The following is a 17,360-nucleotide window of genomic DNA, read 5'->3' on the forward strand; positions in this document are numbered from 1 at the left end:
GAGGAAGAAGCTAGGAAGGAGAAAATGGACTAGCCCTTGGATTTTTTCCATGTGAAGCGCGACAAATTTTTTGTTTATAAGGAGAGCTCCCTCTCTGATTTCTATTAATAGAAACCACATTGTCCTACAAACTACCAGGAACTAAAGCGAAACTGCTACACATAATAGCAGCAAAAGGAACGATGCACAAATCCAACCTGGTACATAAAATGGGTTATCCCATCTGCCCATCAGGATTGCAGGAAACGTGATAGCATCAATCTGGTATGATGAAGGCCATGGCGTCGACATAGATCGCGCGGACAGGGTCCGCTTGGGTTGATGTCAACCCTGTCTCCCCTGTCTGTGGTGAAGGTGAAAGAGCCAGAGCTTAGGCTCTCCCCCGGCGGGATACCGTAGGAGGCCAGAGAAGATCTGATCTGAGATCTGTCACCAGCCGACGCTTCCGATGCCTGACGTGCCAACTAACGATGTGGAAAAGCGTCAGTACCCTCTGTAGGGTTACTAGCGTGTGGTTAGAAGTCTTAGATAAGAGGTCACACGGTGGTTTTACCTAGGTTCGGGCCTCTAGTGAGGAGTAATACCCTACATCATGCTTGTCATTGTTATGCATGATGCGTATACCTCGTGCGGAGGGATTATAAGGGATTGTGTGTAGTTCTACCGACAGTTGAGTCTATCTGAGAATAGATGGGAATGAGAGCCCCCTAGCCTCCCCTTATATAGGCGGTTTGATCTAGGCCGCCGCCATCATAGACTTGGAGACCAAGATGACCCGGAGACTCTTATCCCTTTCTCCAGGCTCCTTCCTATCGTCAGGTACTTGGTGGGCCTCCTAGGCCCTCAGGCAGGCCTACAGCCTAGCTCCCTATGGGTGAGCCACCCCTAGAACCTGGTGTAGTGTACCGTTAAGTGGCAACAGTACAATATGTGTCTCTCCCTTTCTGTCACTAGGATATAAATCACCGCAAGATTAGAACCCATTACAATGGACCACTCCCTTTGAAGAAAGACCCACTGATCTTGGCTGAAGAAGATAGATAGATCGGAGATCATACAAAGTTATTTAATTATTCAACAAAGAAACCTCAAAAGATTCGATTGAATTCAATGAACAATCTGATCATAAAGTGATAATTCGTCATATCCCAACAAACACACCACAGATTACATCGAATTGATCTCGATCATGTGAGACAGCTCACAGGAACTTGGTATTGAAGACCAAAGAGAAAGAGCCATCTAGCTATTGCTATGGACCCTAAGGTCCTAAGGGAACTCACACATGGTCATAGAGGTTGTAAGATCGATGAAGAAGCCTCCCATGGTGGATTCCCCTCGAGCAGAGTGTCGGAACAGGCCTCCAGATTGGATCTCCATGGAACAGAAACTTACGGCAGCGGAAAAATTTAGAGAAAAATCTTGCAAAAGGTTTCGTGCAATATGGAATTTATAGGCGGAGGAATGGACGCAAGGCGATGCTTGTGGGGCCCACACGGCCATGGGGCGCGGCTTAGGCCCTGGCTGTGCCTCCAGGCCGTATGAAGGCCCTGTCCCCTCTCGCCTGTCTTCAGTGCTTTCTGGAACCTTCGTGCCCCAAAAAATTGTATTAAATCTTCAAGGTCTTTTTACCTTCGTAGATATTGATGTTCTGTAAAGTCAAAAACATGCAGAGAACAACAACTAGCACTAAATTAATAGGTTAGTCAACAAAAATAATATAAAATACTATAAAAATATAAAATGATATTGTAATAGCATGAAACAATTCAAAATTATAGATATGTTTGAGCCGTATCACCTGACACCTTTAAAATTCCCAAAGTTTATCCCAACCACACCATTAACCTTGATATTAAGTGTTTCTGCCTTAACAACTGCAACAAACCAATTCATTCATGTCTCATTAAATCCTCCTTCCTTCGGACCATAGGAAAGAAAATTCCAGTCCACCTTGTCATGAGCCATTTCAAAATCTTGTTTTAGCCAATGCTTAAAATATCGTCTGATTTATTATCCGATTTATTGCTTATCGGCGGTGACCTCTAAGATTACACCTTATCTTTGCTATTTATCATTTGGGCTGATTTATCGCTCTGACAAGCAATTAATCAGGAATTTAGTGATTAATCGGTCGGGCCCTATGGTCAGAAACCCCAAAACAGGGCCTCCCCTTCACTAGCCTTTCGCACATCACACTTCATTCCGCGTTCGATAGGACATGCATCGTAGTGTTGTCCTATTTTATTTGTCACTGACTCATTTTTTTGACATTTAATATGAAGTTATATAGTATTGAAATAGTGTTGTCATACTTGAAGGCTTAGAGCACGCTAATGGTTGTTTCCATTTTTACCTTATTAGGTCTTGGAACGTGAGAATTGCAAGCAAAAACTGGCCGATTCCATTATTTAGAGAGAAAATTCAGTTTGTCCTTCTTCCCATTAGCAATCCTATGAAATTAACTTGTGTTATTGCCCCCTTTAAAAAGCCAATTTTCACTTGATCTTCTATGCAAGTACTCTTCCTCGTCTTCCAAAGATTCACAAATGGCACTTTAAATCTCGTCACATTTAAACAAAATGTTTATTTCAAAATTTCTTCACAGGGAAATAATGCATTGCCGAAGAGACTCAGAAACTTTTTTCTTCAAAAAAGACAAAGGAAATCATATACTAAAGTCAACCAACCCTTACAGGCCATCCTTAAATAAATTAAAAATTAAACACATGTCTTTGCGGAATCAACTAGGGCTGGACAAGAAGCTCATAGCTCGCGAGCTTAATGAGCGCTCGAGAGTTTGACTCGTTAAGCTCGTGGATCGCTTCTTAATGAACAGAGCCAATCATCGATTTCAACTCGTTAAGCTTAACGAACGAGCTAACGAGTTTCACGAGTAGCTCGTTAAGCTCGTTAGTAACAACACAACACGTATTTTCAACTTATGTGACAAAAGTTTTGTAGCACCTCAGCCATCTATTCAGTCTAATCTACATAGGAGGCAACAAACTAGTGCATTCCCCTTTGTAGTCACCTCCTTCTTAAAAACCACATCTAAACACTCATCCTATAGATCGTAAACACATTAAAATATGTTAACGAGCACTCTCGAGCGCTCATGAGCTTAACGAGTTTCAAACAAACCAAGCCAAGCAGAGTTTTCTGCTCGTTAATATTAACGAGCTTAAAGAGCCGAGCAGCTCGTTAATCCACCCTTCTTGTTTCAGAGGTTTAGGGGTGTCATCGAGCTTCACTCACTATGCACCATTGGGAGTGCAACCTCTGAAACAACATCAGAGCCAGATAAATGTTGTTGATGCAGCGAGCAGGAAGTTATTGGTTGGAGCCAGAAGACGTCGTCGATATTGATCTGGGAAACATATCACCATCCAGAAGAAGACACGATGAAGTGGGCTAGAGGACTACCCAAATCCGGCTAGACATGTTCGGGGAGGCCTTACCTTAGAAGCTCCCTGATGATGTCAAAGTTGTTTGAACGTCGCCGCTTGGAGAAGGAGCCAGAGGACTATGACACGAAGCGACACTGTCCGGTCTGTCGGAGGATGCTTTTGAATACCACATGCATAACACGGAGACACAATCCAATCCACCACTCCAGAAAGAGCAGTGACCGGACGACTCACACTCTCCTCTATGTCATCGATGAGACCATCGCTGACAAGGAGGATCGAGAGTTGGGGGGATCTTATTCTTGATCCACATAACATTGCCATCATCACCACAATGCTACCACCGGGGAGGGAAACTCTAACTCTAAAAGACCTAACCACAATACCACAATGAATATCCAAGATCCCCACTGTCAGGCTTGGATCGTGCAACTAAAGATATCTCCCAAGCTGCCGACCACAAGTCAACACATACCAATTTAGTTATCAAATGTGAGGATGCACCAAAGGAGACACGATCAACGACGCTGGTTCAAGATATTATGACAGTTGTTTACTTAATCACCGTACATTTTACATTACCTAAGAACAACTTGTACATCACTACACTAACAACCGCTTCGGAGAAGGTAAGAAGAGAAGAGATTACATCCTGTCCTAGACTTGTAGTTAGGTTGTCTCTTCTTCGCGTATATCCCGATCCACCATTCGTGGAACCCTAACTTCTCCTCAAAATCCCCATTAATTCCTCTTGAATTTGATCAGAAATTCATTGGGGGCTTTACATTCACCCATCTCGACATCAAAGCGGCATGCAAATGCGAAGGGGACCCGTAGCCTGACCTGCGGGGAGCGGGTGGAGCGGTGGCGGCTGTATAGGGCCCGCATAGAGTTCTCTTGGGTTTTTTTATAGCAAGTTCTCTCAGTTTAACATTGCTCGCTGTCATGTTTTTTGTTGTTTGGCACAAATGATGGAATAAAGTGTTTGCCCGACGAGATATAAAAACAGAAAATGTTCTATGTTCAATATTAGTAGAAAAATGTGACCATTCACAAAAAAGAAAGAAAGAAAAAAGTGTCCTAAAACAAAACGGTAAACGTGACCTTTGCGTGATGCCCCCCGGATGAACCGTCATTGACCTGACCTGACCGTGGACCGTCGGACGCGTCGGGAGCCAGATCTCACTCCACCACTCGCACCCGTCCCCACTCCCCACCGCGTAGCCCTCCTCCATTTCGTCGGCAGCCCAAAAACCCTCGGGGGCGAAGCGAGGGGAGGACGGCAATGGCGGAGGCGAGCCGCAGCCACCCGTCGCGGTACGTGAAGCTGACCAAGGACCAGGACGCTTCCGCCTCCGGCCCCGGCGTGGAGGACATCCGCCCCGGCGAGCTCAACCTGCCCGTCGCCGTCCCGCAGGTCGGTCTCGCCATTCCTCGCGCGATCCTCGTTTTCTTCCGGTTGCTGCTGCTGCGATTGTTTGTTCGGGGAATCGGGATGCTCCGATCTGATTTTGGGCGGTGTGACTATATAGCTGGAGCGGATGAAGTGCTTCGAGTGCGGGCAGGTGCTGCCTGAGAGCCACCGGGCGCCAGCCGACGAGCCGTGGACAACCGGCATCTTCGGGTGCGCCGAAGACCCCGAGAGCTGTAAGTGACGTGGAATTTCCTTCTCGCCTTTGCATTTGCTCCCCCCTTCAACTGCCTAGCCTAGTTCTGCTACTTCCTCCCGCAGTCCCGCTCTAGACGGGTCACACCTTCAAAATTCGTGGTAGTTCTCATGTGCTGATATGCCAGAGTTGGCAGGAATTTTCATGTGGATCTGCACAGGATGGGGTTGTGTTGCTGTGGTTGAGCTCAGGGTTTGTGGCTATTACACACATTGCACAACTCAGCAACTAGATGTTTGTTTCCATGGCATTCAAGTGTTACTGAAGTGTCACCGACAGAGGCTAGGTGTTTTAGTTTTAAATCCTTTAGCGGTCCTGCGTATTAAGCACACGCAGGTTTTTATTATGAAGCCCGTACATCAAGTGAATCTCTCTCTAGTAAAGAAAAGAGGAACATCATGTGTGCTGGACAAGGATGGTGTGCATACACCTCCTATCCTCCTCTTTTTTTTCATTTAGTTTTTTTTTCATTTTTTGCATGTGTTTGTTACAGACTGTTTTTCAGCACGAAAGATGTTTCTTTTTAAATTTTAATTACAAATTATAACAATATCTATATGCTCATAGATCATTGTGAAATATTTCCACATTAGTTTACTGAGCAGTTGCAAGTCAGAAATTTGGTGACCTCCTTTTTACGTGGTACCAGTTGAGACAGTTTTCAAACAGAGATGCTTTGCAAATTTGAATTTTCTTCCTCTCTGTCATTTTTTCATTAACAACCGTGAACTTAATCAAGGAACAAACCATGGTAGACTAAACATATAGTCAATTAATTCTTTCTCATGCCTATGAGAAAAGCATGGTTGATATTTTACATTGCACATATAACTCAGTTGTAAACTGGAGCCAACCCGATGCTGATTTATGTCTTATACTACACATGTAACTCAAATTTATAATGTGGAGTCGATCTGAAGCGTGTCTGCCCTACATTTAGGAGTATTTTACCTAGACTAGAGGGGTAGAGGTTCATGACTGAACAGTCCAAATTGAGTACTTCTTAAAAAATTTATAGCTTGCTTAGGAGTACTTCTTTATTTTGAAATGTTAATTGTTCACATACACCTTTTTGTATCATATTGCAAACCTTTATGGTTTGCAAATTTGAAGTTCTGTTATCTTTTTGGTCTTCTATTATCTTTGTAAAATTAGCCTGTGATGATGTGCTCATGTGGGAAGGGATTAGGCACTGGTCATTGTCTGAAAGAAATAAAGAGTAGCAGTCGTAACGTCTGGCTTCGATTATCATGTTCTTATTGTTAAAGACGACCCTTCTTTTTTCCGTATTGGAAAAGTTCTTCAAAATGTAGGGTGTGTTTGGTTTTGAGCCAAAGCTGGCCTTGCCAAAACATTGGCGTGCCGATGAGTTTTGGCTGTTGTTTGGTTGGACACCAAATATTTGGCTTGCCCAACCCAGCCGGCGTTTGCCCATGCAGTTCTCGCCAGTACGCGGGCGAGCTGTGGGGCGAGTTCGTCCACCAAAATATGGGCTGCCAGCCTGCTAGCATTCCCGCGTATTATGGTTCGGTCTTACATGAGCCGGAAAATTAACTGGCTAGCTTGTATACGCCTCCTCTGATCGTATTGATCAAGTCGGCTAGTACGTCTGTTTCACTCGGTCAAAAGCCTGTACATGCTGCTTCTCTGAACTTTTCTTTACTGTTCTTTTTTGTGAATGTTTGATCATCATGATTTATGGGCTGCTTATATAAAAATTTCAAGTTAAGACCTCAGATGCTGATATGTGGCATGTTAATTGGTTACAAACCAAACTGAAACCCAACCATTTTGCCAAAAAAATGGTGCGTGCTATGGCTACAATGCAAACAACACTACCACAAAAAAAAATTGTTCATGCCCTTGCTTTGGCTATGCCAAAATTTTGGCAGGGCAAGTTGGGGCACAAACCAAACAGCCCCGTACACACTTCTACAGCTGACTGTTGGTTATCATTTTAGCTCTTTTAGGCTCTTTGCAAAATCAACGTGTTGTGAGAATGTGCTCATATTGAAAAGAATTTGCAACTAAAATTGTTTCAAAGAAGCAAAAATTAGCAGTTGTAACGTTTACTTTTACTACAATGCTTTTGATCTAAAGATGTCTTTCTTCTTGATCTGTTTGAAAGTTCTTGTACGTGTACACTTTCCCACTATAAGTGTTAATTGTGATAAACTGTTGAGCACATAAATGACTGCGTCGTACATGGCCGAAACCTGAAAGCTTAATGGAATAGCTAATTCTTTTTTCTTTCTTGACTTTCATAGGTTGGATTTAAAAAAAAATTCTTGTAGTGATGGATCTTGTAATATGCTCCGATGTTCCTTATGCCGTTCTTCTGAACTTGAACACAGAGCAGCTGAATCTCTAAATCACAAGAGGGACCATCTCCAGGTTTACTGAAGAGTTGCTGATATTAATCTAAGCACTAAAATGACCACCATAAAGTTTGCGGATGTGTCTACTAATCATAATTGCTCTTAGTCTATTACTGACTTTCATTCATGGGGCCTTCTTATTCAAATTGTGTCATCATAGGGTTTGTGATGTTTGTACCTTTGTGCTTCAGTCCGTGCAGTTTTCATATATAGTACTGCTATATTCTGAGATACTTCTGAACCACTTACGTGTCTGATCTTCTTACTTTTTTAGGCTGGACTGGACTATTCTGCCCCTGTGTTTTGTTTGGACGAAATATTCAGGCCCTTAGAGAAGATATCCCATGGACAACACCCTGCACTTGCCATGCTGTCTGTGTTGAAGGTGGCATTGCATTGGCAATCCTTACGGCTATATTCCATGGTGTTGACCCAGACACATCAGTCCTGATTGGTGAAGGCCTGGTGTTCGGTTGGTGGTTATGCTCTATATATACTGGTAATTTTCGTCTACAGCTTCAGAGGAGGTATCATCTCGAGGTACTTCTTTCTCTCTTCCACCGTTTTCTTTGTATGTGTCATGATAAATCGCATTCAGAAGAACATCTACAAACAGTTGTATTTGTTTCTACTATAAGAAGTACACAATTGCATTCTCCATCTGAGATAGTTGTATCAGGTATGCAGGCGTCCAGAAGCAACTGCATGGTTAAAGTTATGTGTATTGGTCCTCACTAAAATAAAGTTCTGTAGTTTGGACGAGAGAGTTATGTCATCCAGCGAACTTCTGTCACTGTCATGAAATTTTTGCTTGGCACTGTCCACTGGCGGTAGCTGGTTATATCATTGAATTATCAGACCATTTCATCAACCCTGTATTGCTCATCATTGTGAGCATGGAGGGTCCTTGACCACCTTTTCACGTATAGTATCGTTTTGTGGTCACTAATTCTAATCAGTTGTCAAGTCTAGCATTTGATATGCGGGCTGGGCTTTTAGTTTCATGCATCAGTATCACGGGCCTTTGGCTAACCATCACATATTGTTCTGCTTCCACCAGAACTCTCCATGCCCTCCTGGCATAGTCCACTGCTGCTTCCCCTGGTGCGCGAACTGTCAGGAGCATCGTGAAAGGAAAGGCCGCCTCGCAGAAAGCAGTGTTGTTCCAATGACCATTATCAACCCGCCGCCGCTGCAAGAGATGAGCATGGTCGAGAACAACGCTCCCACATCCGACAATGAAGCTTCGAAGGCCGAGCATGATGATGTGGAGGTCATACCTCTCTAGGAAAGATAAGCATGAGAACTGAAACTGACATGGAATCTGCTAGCCCATTTAGAGACTACCATATATTGTTAATAATCACTGTCATCTGCCAGGTACCGTATGAAACATTGGGCTGATCCAGATTTTAGTTTATGACCATTACTACCTATGATAGATTGTTGACCGTGGGCATATAATATATGTGTGGAGACCATTACTACCTATGATAGAGTGTTGCCCGCGGGCATATAATATATATGTGTGGAGACCATTACTACCTATGATAGAATGTTGCCCGCGGGCATATAATATATGTGTGGATATATTTATATTTGTGATTGGTATGTCCTATGTTCTATCCACATTATGCATTGCCTGTGTTCTTGACTTCTCGTTCATGAACGTTAAGGCCTGTTTTGGTTCAAAGGATAGGAATATCATAGAAATAGAAAAGAGATGTCATACATCTCAGTTTTTGTTGGAAAAGAGGTGCTATTCGATTCGTAGGATACAAAATTTTCCATAAGGTTTGTGCTAATTTTCTTTTTCTTTGAAATGTGACGGATAATCCTACACAGGAAATCCGTTCTTACAAACCAAATAGCTCCAATGAAGATTTTCCTATAGGAATCCTATCCTATAATATTCTTACAAATCAAAGGAGGCCTAAGTGTATGGTACAACTATGTGAAGAGGTTTAGGAAAATCTTTGATGTACTCCCTCCGTCCCATGATATAAGAGCGTTTTTTACACTGTGTATTATGGGACGGAGGGAGTAGTAGATTAGCATTTACGTGAAATTCTTGCAAATTTATATGAAATCGTGTTTGCTATTTGCAAGCCTTTTGGGAAGAGAAGATGGTGAGGCGGAGATGGGGTGATGCAGCCGGGCATGGCGAATTGACGATGCCAAGCCGGGGCCAACACGGGGGACGGGGAGGGGGGTTGCCGGCGTTGAAGAAGAGGATGGAGGGATGGCCAGGTGCCGCGGCAGACCAGTGGAGGTGGCAGCTTGGGGAGGGTGTGGTAGCAAGGAGATCAGCAATTCGGCCGGAGTCGAAGCGCAGCAAGAGGAAGAAGCTATACGAAGGAGAAATTTGACTAGCGCTTAGATATTTTTCCAGGGAATCCAGGCAGCTTATGAATAATGTGTCCCATCCCATGTGAAATATATGAAACTTTAGCGTTCCAAAGTCCAAACAAACCCAGTTCATCAATCCGGCATACAAAAAATGTGGTTATGCAGTCAATGTACAGTAACATAAAACAACACTCTACTATGTATATACTCTAAGCATCCCTACAATCCTAGATGACTTTGCTTGTCTTGGTCGACACGACCCCCTCGTTACCAGCGAGCAGCAAGTATTTGTCCTTTCTCGTCAGCGCCGTCGGCGTGAACCCGAGAGCGCCGGCCAGCACGCCCTGCACCTGGTTCGCCACCTCGATGCTGCCACGCGGGTTGTCTGTGCGCACGGGCTCCAGAAACTGGACGGAGTACTCCGGCCGGGGGTTCATCAGGAAAAAGACCGAGTCGAAGCACTTGGCGCCCGGCGACGTCGACGTGCCGTAGAACATGGTGGAGCGCTCGTCCACCGCCACGGGGCTCACCTCGTCGGCGAGCTCGGCGAACAGCGGCTGAACCTGAGCAGGTACGGCTCGCGGCACGTCGTCCCCTCGGGGCACCCCACCACGTCGCCCCACCCCAGCAGAGACGACATGCGGCGCCGGTCCTCGTCGCGGCCGCGGGTGAGGCGCAGCAGCGGGATCGGCGAGAGCAGCTCCGACAGGGGGCTCAGGCTGTACGTCACGGCGAACACGGGCTTCCCGAGCGCGCTCGAGATGGCGATCGGGTCGAGGAGCGTGCGGTGGTTGCACGCGTAGAGCCGGCCGCCCGAGGCGCCATTCTCGCCGTTCGCGGTGGCGGGAGGGGCGCCGGTGACGCGCACCCGCACGCCGGCGAGCGCGGCGGCTGGGCCTATCATGCGCCGCGGGAGGAGGGTGTAGATGGCGATGCGGACGACGGAGAGCACGACGGCGAAGGGGAGGTAGACGTACATGGCGAGCGCGGCCACCGGTGTCGGCGTGAACGCCAGCCGGCCGTCGTGGAAGATCATGGGCTTCGGGTAGTGGTACGTAGTGTTCTCTTCGGCTCTCTTGAGCGCAGCCCTAAGCCTCTCCGCGTACGTGTTCCCGTCGTCCATTACACCGGCGAAGTATCCATAGCCCGCCTTGACCTCCCTGCCGATCACCGCGTCGAAGCCCACGTAATCCTTCAAGAACGCCTCCACCATCACCGTCGGGAACGACCTGCTCACGGCCGCCACGACCTCACTCGTCGTCCCCTCCCTCGCCTCCTCCAGCGCCTCCACGCGCGCCGCCTCCTTGGAGAAGTACTTGGGCAGCACGGCCCTGCCGATCCTCGCAGCCTCGTCCGCCGCAGCCCGCAGAAGCTGACCATGATCATGGCCTCTAACACATCGCGTGCGTCATGAGGTGCAGGAACGGGTAGAGCGCGAGCAGGAGGAGGCCCCGGGCGAAGCTGCCCGCCTCGACGGCGATGAGGAAGAAAGGCGGGAACAGCGTCGCGGCCGACGGCGGTGAAGACTTGAGGAGCAGCGCGTCGACTTCGAGTACCACGGTCTTGGTGCCGTTCCCGAGCAGGCACGCGGGCGGCGCCACCGCCGGTGCTGCCATCGTCGTTGGCGCGGTCCGGCTCAACCGGAGGAGACCGGCGACCAGATTGCTCTTGACGACTCGGTGGAGGCTGAGCATGCGGTGGACGACGCGGTCGCCGGTTGACATCGCCATGGCCATGCGCGCCCGCGCACGTACCGTGATTTTGCCTCACGATTTCTCGATCTGTTGTGCGGTGCCTTGGAAACTCCTATTCCACGAAGAGTGCAGATGCATTTATATCTGCTATATATGCGCCTAACGAAATTCCTACTCGACTACTTGCTTGCCTATTGTATTACACTTCAAATTTTAATCGCGCTCGGGAAGAACCAGGAATCGGAGTCCTGTTCAGTCGCTGTCCCCCGTGGGGGGCTATTGTATGGACTGGTACACGTATGGCCCACCACGTCAACTTGGTGGGTTTAAGGCCCAGCAGTCGTTGTTCAGGTATGATGATCCCCGCAGTTTGGGCCTTCCTTTCCTTTTGTTAGAAGCGGCCCTTCACTGCTAACAACAGCTTACTTTCTAAAAAAAAAATTCAAAACAAACAAATAACAAAATCACTAGTTAAGAGTTACCCCTTGCAAAGGTCACCCCTACCTTCTAGGCTGACAAGTGAGGCACTGCATGTGCACCAACCATCGCAACCTGAGAGTTTTTTTTTGTAGATTTGTTTATTCAAAACATTTGACCTCTTGAACCGTGGTCCAAATCCCAAACTGTTTTACCGTTGGATTTATCGGGTCAAGACTTTTTCATGAAAAAACAAAAAAAATTCAAAGAAACACTAAAATAAATGAATACAAAAAAGAAAACCGAATAAACCGGCCACCAAAAAAATGAGTACTTAAAAAATAAAGAAAAAAATCTGAAGCCCGAAAAAATGGTAGCGGCGTTCACTTTTTTTTCTTTTTCAAGAAGCACAACTATGCTTCTTGTGGAAGCGTAAAATTTTCACTTAGCACACTTCTCACGGAAGCAAGTATGTGCGTCCACAAGAAGCGAACATGTGCTTCTTGTGAAAGCACATATTTTCCCCTTAGAAGCATACTTTTCACAGAAGCAAGTATATGCTTTCACAAGAAGTAAATTTGTGCTTATCGTGAAAGCATATTTTTTTTCCTGAGCTGTGCTTCTCGCAAAAGCAAATTTGTGCTTCCATGAAAGCACATATTTTCTTTTCTTTACGAGAAGCACAGAGCAAATATATGCTTCTAGTGGAAGCACATATTTTTTCCTTTTTCAAGAAGCACCTTTGTGATTCGCAAAAATAATATTCAAAACCTAGGGAAAACCAAGCGAAAATCGAAAACCCCAAAAAACCATTGAAATCCCGAAAACGCATACAGAAAATAAAAAACCGAAATCTAGAGGGAGCGTCTAGCACACACACATGGTGGTGATACGTCTCCATTGTATCTACTTTTTCAAACACTTTTGCTCTTGTTTTTTCTCGTAATTTCCATGATTTGAGTGAAACTAATCCGGGTGACGCTATTTTCAGCAGAACTACCTTTGTTGTTTGTTTATGCAAAAATAAAAAATTCTAGGAATTTAATGAAAATTTACGAAGAATTATTTTGGAATAAATGAAAAATACCGGAACTAGAATCCACCAGAGAAAGGCCAGGGGTGGCCACATGGGTTGGTGGCGCGGCCACCCCCAGGCCACACCACCTGGCCATGTGGGCCCCTTGGACATTCTCTGACCTAATTCTAGCGCAATATATTCACTTCCTTTGAGAAAAAATGAGATAGAAAGTTTCATCGTGTCTTACAATATGGAGCCGCTGTCACCTCCTGTTCTTCGTCAGGAGCCCTAATCTAGAGTCCGTTCATGGCTCCAAAGAGAGAGAGAGAGAGAGAGAGAGAGAGAGAGAGAGAGAGAGATGTCGCTGTCATCATCGCCAACCCTTCTCCATCAACAATTCCATGATGCTCACAATCATATGTGAGTAATCCCCTTGTAGGCATACTGGAGGTAGATGGAGATGCATAAGATTTCATATGTAATCAATTTGTTAGGGTTTGATCCCTAGTATCCAGTATGTTCTGAGATTGATGTTGCTATGCCTAATGATTGTCTCTAGGACCCGAGTGTCATAATTTCAGATCTGAACATGTTGCTTTTATGAATATATTTACGCTTTTTATTTTACCTGCAAGTTGTATGCGCCTGTTATTGTTTTGAACCTTAGAACCCCAAGGTGACCATGACTTGGGATATCGACGGGGGTGATTTTAACTTGATGAGTTCATGTATTCAATGTGTGTTAATGCTTTGTTCCGGTTCTCTATTAAAACGAGCATCTTAATTACCTTTAGTTTCCATTAGGACCCACTACCACAGGGGTAGGATAAAAAATGGTATGCAAATTCTTACCGCAAGCACATATGACTATATACGGAATACATGTTTATATATGATTGATGAATTGAAACTATTGTGCATCGCTCTACATTATGACATTTACATATTGAATCTCATATGAATATCCATCATTACTCCATGCCTATGCTTTAATACAAATTTTCTGCTACTGATGTTACTATTACTGTTGCTTTGCGGTCACTATTATCATATTACTGTGCTACCACTAATTGCTGCAAGGAAGTGTGAAAGGACATGCGGTGCCCCCATGTGTGGTTTTGGTAATTGATGACATTCTTTATGGACTAATGGTTGCATTGAGTTATATTTGAAGGATTTGTCCATAGGCATTTCTTGAAGTCCATGTGTTGGTTTCAAGGAGTTTATGTGTTGACCAAGGTGCTATTAAGGAATTATCCAAAGATTGGTCATGTGAGTATTGAGCTTATTGCAAGCATGTCTTGAAGAAGAAGATTGTGTGTCATTCATGTTTACCTTCAAGCCATCATTCAAATGAAGAGAGTTGGAAAGAGTCAAGGTTGATCAAGACTAAATACAGAGAGTGATTCAAGTTTTTCATCACACAAAGCGTAGAAGATACACCGAGTGGGATCAAGTGATCTCACGGTTTGGTAAGCATTGTCCATTGCGCTTTGTGTACTAACCCATGGTCTTTGTGAGAGTTCTATGTGGGGATAGGTTTGCTTCCATGGGCTTGCGTCAAGAGGAGGATCACATACAACCCATGAAGGATGGCATCAAATCAAGGTTGTGTTGTGCAAGTTCAAGTGGAGCATCACGAAGAAATCATACTTGTAGCTTGCCGTCCATTATGGTGACAATGGACTTGTGAAGTGTTGGGGAACGTAGTAATTCAAAAAAATTCCTACGATCACGCAAGATCTATCTAGGAGATGCATAGCAACGAGACGGGAGAGTGTGTCCATGTACCCTCATAGACCGAAAGCGGAAGCGTTTAGTAACATGGTTGATGTAGTCGAACGTCTTCACGATCCAACCGATCCAAGTACCGAACGCACGGCACCTCAGTGTTCAGCACACGTTCATCACGATGACGTCGCTCGAGCTCTTGATCCAGTTGAGGATGAGGGAGAGTTCCGTCAGCACGACGGCATGGCGACGGTGATGATGAAGTTACCGGTGCAGGGCTTCACCTAAGCACTATGACGATATGACCGAGGTGTGTAACTATGGAAGGGGGCACCGCACACGGCTAAGACAAATCTTGGAGTGCCTTTGGGGTGCCCCCCTGCCCACGTACATAAAGGAGGGATGGAGAGAGGCCGGCCCTCCTAGGGGCGCGCCAAGTGTAGGGAGTCCTACTAGGACTCCCAAGTCCTAGTAGGATTCCGTTTCCTTTTCGGAGTAGGAAAGAAGGAAAGGAGCGAGAGGGAGAAGGAAAGGGGGGAGGCGCCCCCACCCCATGTCCAATTCGGTTTGGGCAGTGGGCGGGCGCGCGCCACCTCTTGGCCCTTCTTCCCTCTCTCCACTAAAGCCCAATAAGGCCCATTAACGTCACCCGGCGAATTCCCGTAACTCTCCAGTACTCCGAAAAATACCCGAATCACTCGGAACCATTCCGATGTCCGAATATAGCCTTCCAATATATGAATCTTTACCTCTCGACCATTTCGAGACTCCTAGTCATGTCTATGATCTTATCCGGGACTCCGAACAAACTTCGGTCATCAAATCACATAACTCATAATACAAATTGTCATCGAACGTTAAGCGTGCGAACCCTACGGGTTCGAGAACTATGTAGACATGACCGAGACACATCTCCGGTCAATAACCAATAGCGGAACCTGGATGCTCATATTGGATCCTACATATTCTACAAAGATCTTTATCGGTCAAACCAAATAACAACATACGTCATTCTCTTTGTCATTGGTATGTTACTTGCCCGAGATTCGATCGTCGGTATCATTATACCTAGTTCAATCTCGTTACCGGCAAGTCTCTTTACTCGTTCCGTAATGAATCATCCTGCAACTAACTCATTAGTCACATTGCTTGCAAGGCTTTAGTGATGTGCATTTCTGAGAGGGCCCAGAGATACCTCTCCGATACACGGAGTGACAAATCCTAATCTCGATCTATGCCAACCCAACAAACACCTTTGGAGACACCTATAGATCATCTTTATAATCACCCAGTTACGTTGTGATGTTTGATAGCACACAAGGTGTTCCTCCGGTATTCGGGAGTTGCATAATCTCATAGTGAGAGGAACATGTATAAGTCATGAAGAAAGCAATAGCAATAAAACTTAACGATCATTATGCTAAGCTAACGGATGGGTCTTGTCCATCACATAATTCTCTAATGATGTGATCTCGTTCATCAAATGACAACACATGTCTATGGCTAGGAAACTTAACCATCTTTGATTAACGAGCTAGTCAAGTAGAGGCATACAAGGGACACTCTGTTTGTCTATGTATTCACACATCTACTAAGTTTCCGGTTAATACAATTCTAGCATGAATAATAAACATTTATCATGATATAAGGAAATAAAATAATAACTTTATTATTGCCTCTAGGGCATATTTACTTCAGTCTCCCACTTGCACTAGAGTCAATAATCTAGTTCACATCGCCATGTGATTTAACACCAATAGTTCACATCTTTATGTGATTAACACCCATAGTTCACATCGCCATGTGATCAACACTCAAAGGGTTTACTAGAGTCAATAATCTAGTTTCACAACGCTATGTGATTAACACCCAAGAGTAATAAGGTGTGATCATGTTTTTGCTTGTGAGATAAGTTTTAGTCTACGGGTCTGCCACATTCAGATCCGTATGTATTTTGCAAATTTCTATGTCTACAATACTCTTCACAGGGCTACTCTAGCTAATTGCTCCCACTTTCAATATGTATCCAGATTGAGACTTAGAGTCATCCAGATCAGTGTCAAAGCTTGCATCGACGTAACCCTTTACGACGAACTTTTTGTCACCTCCATAACCGAGAAACATGTCCTTATTCCACTAAGGATAATTTTGACCGCTGTCCTATGATCCACTCCTGGATCATTTATTGTACCCTCTTGCCAAACTCATGGTGAGGTACACAATAGGTCTTGTACACAACATTGCATACTTTATAGAACCTATGACTGAGGCATAGGGAATGACTTTTCATTCTCTTTCTATTTTCTGCCGTGGTCGGGTTTTGAGTGTTTACTCAACTTCACACCTTGCAACACAGGCAAGAACTCCTTCTTTGACTGTTCCATTTTGAACTACTTCAAAAAACTTGTCAAGGCATGTACTCATTGAAAAATTTATCAAGCGTCTTGATCTATATATATAGATCTTGATGCTCAATATGTAAGCAGCTTCACTGAGGTCTTTCTTTGAAAAACTCCTTTCAAACACTCCTTTATGCTTTCCAAAAAATTCTACATCATTTCCGATCAACAATATGTCATTCACATATACTTATCAGAAAGGTTGTAGTGCTCCCACTCACTTTCTTGTAAATACAGGCTTCACCGCAAGTCTGTATAAAATTATATGCTTTGATCAACTCATCAAAGCGTATATTC

At 44.8% G+C, this 17,360-nt stretch overlaps 1 protein-coding gene and 1 pseudogene across 1 annotated transcript; one reads left to right on the forward strand and one right to left on the reverse strand.

Moving 5' to 3' along the window:
• The first annotated feature begins 4,574 nt into the window (after positions 1 to 4,574).
• On the forward strand, positions 4,575 to 9,051 carry LOC123181694 (cell number regulator 6). The gene is made up of 4 exons (XM_044594014.1): positions 4,575 to 4,827; positions 4,943 to 5,057; positions 7,730 to 7,995; positions 8,516 to 9,051. Exons 1-4 carry the CDS (start codon positions 4,696 to 4,698, stop codon positions 8,741 to 8,743), a joined length of 741 nt encoding a protein of 246 aa, XP_044449949.1. The 5' UTR covers positions 4,575 to 4,695; the 3' UTR covers positions 8,744 to 9,051.
• An 864-nt stretch (positions 9,052 to 9,915) lies between these two features.
• On the reverse strand, positions 9,916 to 11,596 carry LOC123169052 (probable glycerol-3-phosphate acyltransferase 2; annotated as a pseudogene).
• Positions 11,597 to 17,360: the final 5,764 nt, after the last annotated feature.

Source organism: Triticum aestivum, chromosome 1D, assembly GCF_018294505.1.
Source record: "Triticum aestivum cultivar Chinese Spring chromosome 1D, IWGSC CS RefSeq v2.1, whole genome shotgun sequence".
NCBI lineage: Eukaryota > Viridiplantae > Streptophyta > Magnoliopsida > Poales > Poaceae > Triticum > Triticum aestivum.